At 46.6% G+C, this 9,731-nt stretch overlaps 2 protein-coding genes across 2 annotated transcripts in view; both read left to right on the top strand.

Annotated features, from left to right (window-relative positions):
• Positions 1–6,877, top strand: part of LOC103916061 (schlafen family member 11-like) — an 8,213-nt gene extending 1,336 nt beyond the window's left edge. Inside the window, 7 exon segments of the mRNA XM_009323007.1 lie at positions 1,513–1,603; positions 1,605–1,639; positions 4,221–4,774; positions 4,776–4,972; positions 6,040–6,179; positions 6,182–6,741; positions 6,743–6,877. Of these exon segments, the coding sequence (XP_009321282.1) occupies positions 1,513–1,603; positions 1,605–1,639; positions 4,221–4,774; positions 4,776–4,972; positions 6,040–6,179; positions 6,182–6,741; positions 6,743–6,877 (1,712 nt within the window).
• A 2,566-nt stretch (positions 6,878–9,443) lies between these two features.
• MKS1 (Meckel syndrome, type 1) overlaps positions 9,444–9,731 on the top strand; it is an 11,535-nt gene continuing 11,247 nt past the window's right edge. Inside the window, exon 1 of the mRNA XM_009322997.1 lies at positions 9,444–9,539. Coding sequence (XP_009321272.1) covers positions 9,444–9,539 — 96 coding nt within the window. The remainder of the gene's footprint in view (positions 9,540–9,731) is intronic.

Genomic DNA, 9,731 nt, shown 5'->3' with positions numbered 1-9,731 from the left:
AGGACTTCTTGAAGCACTCTCAACTGGAATAAGCCTTCCTAGGGATCCCGTGTGCCCCTAAATGAAGTGGAAAGATTCCAAATCGCCCAGGAGCTTCCATTACTCTTAATGAGAATTGCAGAAAACTTGTGAAGCTGGCTTTGTCTGTTAAGATGCTTAGAAGGGAGTGATGTCCTGGTGGAAATCTGGCCCCTTTAGGTGCCTAAAAGGCGTTTATTTTGAAAAACAAAAAAGTCCTTACTGGTGCTGATCCCCATGGAGCGAAAGCCCCAGTGCTTGATGCACTAGCGAGGATTAATCTCCATGCCCTGGTTTGATCTGTGTAGATCCAGCATCTTGGCACAAGTTGTGCGCCAGCACTAAAGTAAAACAATCATTTTAGCTCTAATGGTGATGTCAAACTGACCTACAGCTTTTCTTCTCCTTCCCCTTACCAAGTACTAAGAACACCTGCAATGAAGTCAGCGACACTAGGGTAGCTAGTCAAACCTGGTCAGTCGTCTCTTCAGAGATCAGCTTGAGGCTGAGCAAAGTCCTTTCAAGTCTGCAGCTCAGCAAGCAATGCGCAGTATGCAGCAGGTTACAAACCGCTCCCGCTTTCCGAGGCCCACACGCATTTCAGATGTCTACCGAAACGTCACTTTGCATACGTGGTTGTGGCTCCGTGGTTGTTAAAGGCTGTTTTGAAGGAGCAGGGGTGCAAGGCTTTGCTTGTTTCAAGAAATGTTGTCCCGCTTCATTGTGAAATCCTTCCCCTCCAAAAGCTATGTCCTGCATTTTGTTTCATCACCCCACAACAAGACCTGTATGGTGGGTTCTAGAGAGTTTATTCTGACCGCAGATTGGAATAAGATGAAACTAACCCTCCTTTCCTACAGGTTCCCGGTAACACAGATTTTCCTTGAGCGTGTGCCCATGGCAGTGACCGCATGAGCAAGGAATATACTGGCCGAAGGGGACCTCCTGTCCCAGTGGAACCCCGGCCGCGCCCGGCGGCTCTGGCCTTGTGTGAAACCTCTCCTGTGGCCCTGGTCTGTGCTTAGAGCTGGGACACCTGGTCTCTTCAAAGGACACAGTCACGCAAAAGACAGAGAGGGTGGTGTTGATAGGAGGGGAGCAAAGCAGCAAGGTCTTTTGGAGATGTGCATCTACTGAAGAGACTTGTGGTATGCGTAGGTGGTTCCTGTAGGGTGCTGGTGCGCTGAACTGGCACGTCGGGCATCTCTTACCTGTGCACTGGGGTCTCAACAGCCTCATCCCACGTGGAGTCTAGACCTTGCCTTTGAACTGTAAAGCCATCTATGCTTTGAGCCCTCTCTCTTCTACAGCACATCAAGATCCTGTTGGTTTGATGCAATACTGTCGTTCTTAACTACGTAGGCAGCATTTTCTTGAGTAGGATTGCGAAGGGACGTTTTAAATTAATCATTTTAGTTACTCTTTAGTGCTGGGTTTTAAAAGTTCATATGGAAGGATTTTGATGGCTATAGCATACTTTTTTCTTCCCCCAAGATCTTTCAAATCTGGCTGATGAATTTGAGAATGAGCTCAGTTTCTCAAATGGTCCTCCTCTTATCAAGCCAGTTTATTCAAAAGCTGGTCTCTAGTGTGTCTGAACTCCAAGAATGCCTCTACCCAGGTAAGCTGTTTATTCTAGATTTTTTTTTTTTAATTTAAGATGGTATTGCACAGAACTTCTAGGAAGATAATATGATACAAGATTTTAGGCACACAACTGGTAGGGTATTTAAAAGATGCAACTGCTCCAAGAATGTCGATTTCCCTGATTTTTGAGGTGTTTCGATCTCTTCTCCCATTTTTGCCACTAAGTGTAATCCCTAATGCACACAATTGCTGAGGATATACCTGGTGTCCCAGGGGCTTGAGCACTGTCTGCCCCCTGTTACGCTCAAAAATCTTCTTATGGACAAAGAAGAGAGAGAGAGAGAGAATAATTTATTTCTAGCATAACTGAAATCTAAGTAGTCTAATCAAGGAATTATTATTAGTCAAGATCTAATTATTACAGAGAAAGGAAGAAAAAGACAATAAATGAATACGACTGTGAAAAAAGTACTACTACTACTACTACTACTACTACTACTACTACTACTACTACTACTAGTTACCTGCATGTTTCCTAGGATCCACCCCTGTTCCTGGCATTACGCTCAGCCTTCCAGTGCCACTCCGGATCCTACTGTTGATGGCTCCGGTCTGCCGGAGATTGTTAGGGCGAGTCGTCAGCATTCCCGGTTCTTCCGTCAGGAGTACGTAGCTGATGTTGATGGCCTCTTTTTCCTACTCCAGGATCCGCTTGGGGTCACTTGCTGTACGTTTGCTAACGCACTTTTACACCTTGTTCTTTCTTCACTGGTCTGTGAGTTCACTGCGCCATTGGAGTTTAGTAAACAGGGCGTGTTTCACAGAAGTTAGATACTTGTTCTCCGTTACCCTTCAAACCAGTTTTGTTCAGCTCCAGGGCTGCATTTCTTTACCTGACCATCTGAGAGCTATTTCTGGCCTTGGGATCTCCTGTGCTCTGTCTCTTACTGCCCCACACCTGAATTCAGCCCTGCATCCTGCATCCCACATCTCAAGACCTCTGCTGTCCTACTGGACCTGTATTTCCACACTCTGCATCATCATGTTATAGGCAGAAACAAATCACCCTGTGCAGAATACCTGCTTGTTGCTGCTGTCTGTATAAATTGATGGTTGTTATCCACAGACACCTGGTTATTAGAAAAAATGCTATTACAGGTAAACCAAGTGAAAACAAAGCTCCAAACAGGTCAACAAAAATTCAAACAAAGCAACCAGGCAAGCCTCCGACCTGAGGCCTTGCAAACTCAGTACACTCCCCGTGGCTTGGTACTAGCAATGCTGTACTGCTGGTCTGCAGGGCTAAGCACCAAGTGTTTGGGTGTCGGAGGTCTGGTCGGCTTAGACATTCCTCTCACCCGGTAAATTAATTCTGCCATCCTGCTCGTTGCTACGGGGGAACTTCAGGCTGGGACACAGAAGGGAAAGTAAAGCTCAGCCCTTACCGTGTGGGGTGGAGAGCCTTGCCTTGGTTTTATTTTTTAGGTGAAGACTGATTATTTCAGAAACACTCAGCTATAAAAGCAGCACTGGTTGCTGAGCAACAGATACTCCCACATACCAAGCCCTGAAAGACAAGGGAACAGAAGTAGCCAAGGGCAATGTAAATCCTATAATGTTCCTGCAGAGCAGGGCTGTGGCTTGAGGTCAAGCTCTGAGACACATGGGAGACACAAGGAATTCCAGGTCCTTGTCCTGTGTCAGAACCGCTCCAATCAGTAGCAGACAGATACTTTCTCATTAAACATAGTCCATGGATTTTTTTTTTCCAAATTCTGACCTATAGATGTATGTATTAATTGCTAATTTTTCTAATTATTTTTGTAATTTTGCTATCTTTTCACATCTGTTTTCAGGATTACTCTCAGATGATTGATTTACTGGTCAGTTAATAGTGTTTTGGTACAGGATATGCAATTGCTGTTTCTTGATGAGAATGTGTTTTTTAAATGGAAGGCTGTGACACAGTCAGCGTAAATGTATGCTTGCATTTGAGATTTGTCTGTGTGTTATGAATGTGCATAGCTGTAATTTTAACCTGTAAATTTAAGAGAGGATTTGTGTCAATATTTTTTAAAATTACTGTTACTCATTATTTTGGAGGAGCACCAAGTTTAGCGCTGGGATGAGAGATGTCTTCATGTATTCCCCTATATTTAATAGGAATGTGTGTCTATACATCAAGATGATGCTCCTAGGTGCCTTTTCCTATATGCATTGTGTTTTACCAGTCAGGAGCGTAGGAGATGCTGCAAGCAGGCTGCTCCATCTGGTTCAACCACTGGTCTCTCACTGTGGCAGCAACATATCCTTCAGAGGAATACCTAAATAATGAGAAGGCAGATAGAAAGGAAGCAGATCCTTCCACAGAGACTTTTCCTTATTCCGTTTAGAAGTCAGGCACGCCTGAAGCATGGAGTTTATACCTCTTTTATTCATATAAAAAATCCTTACAGATTTACCACCAGGTATTACGGGAATGCTGAATTTTTTACTCACATTAAATCATTTACTTTGATGACCTCATGGTATAATATATTCCTCCAGTAACTGGTGTGTCGAGTAAATTATTTGCTGGATTTTGTTTTTCTAATTTTTTCTTCCTTTTTTTCTAGTGGCTTCTAATGAAATCAAATGGAAGCCAGAAACCATCTGCACCGACCTGTTCTTAGAGCATCCTGGATTAGAGGATTTAATGAAAAAACAAATCCATCCACTTAACAAGGGGGTACTGATATTTTCAAGGGGTTGGGCTGTTGACATTGGATCGCGGAAAAAACAGGGTGTTGTGTGTGATGTTCTCTTAGAAGCTGAAAATGCATATCCAGTATTGTATACTGTAGTCAAGGACGCCTCTTCTGCTGAGTCTAAAAACTCGAGAGAAACTGCTTATGCGTTAAAGTGGAAACTAGTCAATGATGGGGGATATGCTTCAAAAGTGTGTGTGATTCCCCAAATACTGCACCTGAATGGCACAAAGAACTGGATGGAAGTTGCAGAGGCTGACGTTCCCCAGCAAGAAAACCAAGAACACCCGTGTGATTATGCCAGCTTGTACCCAGAGAATTACATCCTCACCTCCAGGGACATCCCCGTGTTCCTGCGTGCACTTGTGATTGTTGTGCTGCACTTTAAGTCCCGCTTAAGTCACCATCTTGGCTGTGAGATTTTTCAGCCTTCTCACTCTCAAGCAGTATGAGCTGCTCCCCAAGAACAATGTCAAGGAGCAGTTTGTCCTTGGTGTTCCTGGAACTGGGAAAACAATTGTGGCTTTGAAGATCATTGAGAGAATAAGAAACATTTTTCACTGTTCTGCAAAAGAGATACTCTACATTTGTGAAAATCAGCCCTTGAAGAAGTTTGTGGGGTAAGCAGTAATGTGTATTTCCCCTTTTTTCTTTCATTCCATCCTCTGTACATACAGCACAAACCCTGCTGATTTTAGATCTGTTTGCCAAATATATAACTTTGGCTGACAGAAGCACACAATAATCAACTCAAGAAAGGTGTTAGTATTGAAAGTATTATTGAGCTGAGCTCTGGCCCAAATCCAGCGTTCACTGACTGCAGTGAGGATCCCACATTCCGTGATTGCTGGATTGTGTTAGACCTTCCAAAGACAATGGCCTTAGTTTAACAGTCTATTACGGCTGATGCTGACACCAAAAATACCCACCTGCCTTCCTCTGTTGCTGCCTCAACACTGCCTGTGCTGGGCCTGATGCAAGCTCTTGTGCAGCTGTGCTAGGAACTGGCCCTTGGACCTGGGCCGTCTAGACAAGGAGAACAGAAACAAATGCCCTTTTGGTGGAGGATTTCAGGCAGAGCAGTTCCCCAGTCCTGTTCTCGCTGCGTTTCCACTTGCGTCAGCATGGAGAGCTCAGCAAGCCACCACGGTGGACAAGGCATCTTGCGTCAGGGAATAATAGCTCAGGCGCGGCAGTGCCCAAGCAGCAGGTCCTGGCCCCAGCAGGCAGATGGCCTGGCAGAAGTGCTGCCGGTCCCTGCTCACCCTGGGGAGAAAAGGGAACCCGTCCTTCCTGCGGGAGCTCGGGCACCATGCTGCCTTCCCTGGGCCGGGGAGAGCGGGGCGGAGGGACGCCCCTGGGGAGCCTTGCCATGGGGTCCCCATGTAGGAAGGGTGGGCTTGAGTCTCCTCTTAGGGTAGAGCAAAGCCAGTTGGTGGGGGCTGTGCGGGCTGTGCAGCAATGCCAGCGCACAGCCAATCCGTTGGAATGAATGTTTCCACCGGGAAAACAATATAGCACGCTGCAGCTGAGATAGGAAGTTTTGCATTTTTAGACAGTAAGCAGCATAGTCCTCCAAGGAAGAACCCACTGAGGAATGGAGGCAGTCAATACGGATTTGTCTGGTCACATCTTCTTTTTATTTACCGTATGGGTTTTTTGGGTTTCGGTTTGGTTTTTTTTTTAGAAATGAGATCTGCCAGTCTGTGACACATGTTGCCTTCTTAAATGGGAACTTCCCAGAAGTGAAACACATTGTGGTTGATGAAGCTCAGAATTTTCATCCTGAAGAAAACCGGCACCAAAGTGCCCAGGAGCTAGTCAAGAAAAAAGTGGCATTTTCTGGGTCTTCCTGGATTTCTTCCAGTCCACTCACCCATACGGTTGTGGACTTAAGTTTTCAGAACTATATCCTCAGGAATGGTTGATCAAAGTGGTCCGTAATGCCAAACAAATATACAACGTCATGTTTAATCTAATGGAGGAAATCCTCCAAGAACGTAACACAGACATGCCCTGTGAGGTGCTGGAAGAGTTGCTTAAACAGGCTGAATGCGCCCATTCTTTGTCAGGTGACTGCATAATAAAAAATAATATGGGAACGTCTGAAATGGCAGAGTACGTGACCGGGCAGTGCAACAGCTATATCCAGCAAGGCTATCCCATCAAAGATACTGCAGTCCTGTGCAGTACACAGCATGCAGCCCATGCTGCATGGATATTGGAATATAGGATATTGGGACCTGAGCTAAAAAGACAAATAAGGAAATGCAGGGTGAGGTTGATCTTGGGGCAAGCGGAGAATGTTTTAGAAAATGTCATCGTTCTTGACAGCATCCATCGCTTCTCAGGCCTAGAAGGGAGGATTGTGTTTGGCATCCACCCTGTGTTTGGCACAAGAGGAGATATCTCTCTGTCTTTTCCTCTGCGTGGCATCCAGAGCCAACACCAAACTCCATTTGCTGTATCACAAAGAAAAGATGTTCTTAACAGACACGTCTTTAGATGAGTTTACTCTTACCTAGCGCTATGGACCCTAGAATGCTTCGCTCATTTTTTGTTCAGTGATATTATAGGGCAGCCTTAAGATTTTTTTATGCCCTTTCTGTAGCCTATGCAAAAAAAAAAAAATCATTATGCAGTCTCACATACATATTTCATCATGTGTAGGCCTGTAGGATGTCATAAAATTTATTTTAATTAAAGGACATCGCCATCTGGAGAGAACAAATTGCTGAAAATGGCAATTGCAGAAGGAAGTCAACAATTACAAACTACTTGGATAAATCATAGAACAGTTTGGAGACTTGCACTTTCAGTTCCTCTGCTCTTTAAGCTGATTGCATATTCTGAGTTGTTTCAGCACTACCAGAGTGGAACCACTGGTTGGAAATGCAGCAGGGGCCTTCCCTGTTTACATCGCTGCTGGTGCTGGTGCAAATGGTCAAAACTCTACTTTTTTCAATGGTGGGGAGATTTTTGTGAATTTTCAGCCAAATCGCCTCTTTTATCATCCAAAAAGATAGAGCCACAGCCTGCTTTTGGGAGTGGTGGTGACTTTCTTCACCTCTGCTGGGAATGGGGCTGTGGTTTTGTGGTCGCATTGAATCATCTTAAATGCAGGTTTCTGCCCATGGAGGCGGTTCTGTCCCCAGCAGTACAGTCCCAAACCTCTCATAAGCGGGCTCAGGTGTGCAACAGCGTAGAGAGTTGGGAACTTGTGGGGGTTTCTTCGCAAATTAGTCTTCAGCCAGGTAAGCTCCACCGTGTCATGCAGGTGCCCAAGTGCTAGGAATGTGCTTTCTGGAGAAGGAGGCCGCGCAGGATCACCAAATGGTTGAGGTAGGAAGGGACCTCTGGAGGTCATCTCATCCAACCCCCTGCTCAAGCAGGGACACCTAAGCTGCCCAGGACCATAGCCAGATGGCTTTTGAATATCTCCATGGATGGAGACTCCACAGCCTCCCTGGGCAACCTGTGCTTCGGTCACCCTCACAGTAAAAAACTGTTTCCTGATGCTCGGAGGAAACCTCCCATGTTTCAGATTGTGCCCGTGGCCTCTGGTCCTGTCACTGGGGACCACTGCAAAGAGCCTGGCTCCATCCTCTCGGCAGCCTCCCTTCAGGTATTGATACACATTGATGAGCTCTCCCTAAGCCTTCTCTTCTCCAGGCTGAGTAGTGCAGCTCTCTCAACCTTTCCTCATATGTGAGGTGCTCCAGTCCCTTCATCATCTTCATGGCCCTCAGTTGTACTCTCTCCAGTATGTCCATGTCTCTCTTGTACTGGGAAGCCCAGAACTAGACACGGTGCTCCAGCTGTGACCTCACCAGTGCTGAGTAGAGGGGAAGGATCACCTCCCTCGGCCTGCTGGCAACACTCCTCCTAATGCAACCCAGGACATCGATAGTCTTTTTTGCTGCAAGGGCACATTGCTAGCTCAAGTTCAACTTGGTGTCCACCAGGACCCTCAGCAGCCTTCTCTGCAGAGCTGCTTCCCACAGTCAGCCCACAGCGTGTACTGGTGCCTGAGCTTGTTCCTCTCCAGGGGAAGGACTTTGCAATTCTCCTTGTTGAACTCCATGACGTGCCTGGCAGCCCATTTCTCCAGCCTGTCGAGGTCCCTCACTTGATGCTTCTCCCTTGTGCTCCTCTCTTTTGGTAGCTGCTCACATTTGTACCCACTCAAGCTGTTTAGAAACTGCAAGTGGGTCACCAAGATTTCATCATTCTAACTGGGACTATTGAAGTCTTGAAGTCAACAAGCTGTTGCAATATAGTGCGTATGTTGACAGCCCAATTCTTACTGTCATGTCAAATTTGACATAAGCAGTATGGCTCTTCAAACTCTGATTGTGCAAAAACCTGTTGAGCATCTACCACATAATTACATCTTTTCTTTCTGTCTCAGATGCCAACTGTTGCCAAGCTTTGCCAAAGTTTGTCTAGTAACGTAGTTCCTATTACTGCTTACTCTGATATTAGCTTTTAAAAATCTCAATAAAAAGTGACATGATAATGTCATATTTGCCCAGAAAAAAAAAAAGTTATTTCACTCAGACTGTTGTACAATTGCGTCAGCTTTCTGCTTTTCTGTAGTAAATGGCTTTTTCTGATTTTGGGATCTCTAGTATTTGTGGCGGCCAGCGTTCCAGGTCCGAAAATGCAAGAGCCTTGCAATACCTGCAGGACCACCAAGGAATTTCCACCGCAGCTAATGGTCTGAAAAGGAGGAAGATCTAAATCCTACCCGGTTTTATACTTCAGGCTGTTAGTGTGCCAGTTTAACGTCAGCACTGCAGCGCACTTAAGTGAATATGCCCTCCTGCAGTATTTAAACTTGCCTTGACCAAAACATTCCCGGAGTAGCAGTGGGGAAGCAATTCCCAGCCCAGCATCCCAGGAGTGGTACGGGATGTACCCCGCCCCTTCAGAGGGGGGGTCCCAGCTGGCGGAGCTGGGTTGCGGAGCCGTCAGGCACACTGGCCTTGTGGGCACTGACTCCGAAGAGGACCACGGGGCGACCAGGTTGCTGGGTGGAATGGAGTCCATCTCGGGGTTGACTCCAGGGAAGGGACCAGAGAAGCGAAGATGCTGGCTGAGGAGATGGTGGACAAGGAGGAAGGACACAGGTTCCCAGGGGACACAGGTTCCCAGGGCCACCTCTTCGAGCAAAGAGGTTGCATCGTAGGGTGTATGTGGATCTCCAGAATGTTTTCACAAGACCCCTCAGCAGGGGAGGCACAGCAGGGAAGGGCCGGGGAATGCAGCAGAACCGGTGGCACCGGGTGACTGGCGGCGAAATGGCGGGCGGGGGGGGGTGTGTGGGGGACGGGGGCTGCCACCCTGGCCCGCCCGCGGAGGGACAGGCCCCTCACC

This window comes from Pygoscelis adeliae, unplaced genomic scaffold (assembly GCF_000699105.1).
Source record: "Pygoscelis adeliae isolate BGI_AS28 unplaced genomic scaffold, ASM69910v1 Scaffold180, whole genome shotgun sequence".
In the NCBI taxonomy this organism is placed as follows: Eukaryota; Metazoa; Chordata; class Aves; order Sphenisciformes; family Spheniscidae; genus Pygoscelis; species Pygoscelis adeliae.
The sequence above is the reverse complement of the archived record's forward strand: the minus strand, read 5'-3'. Positions and strand labels throughout refer to the sequence as shown.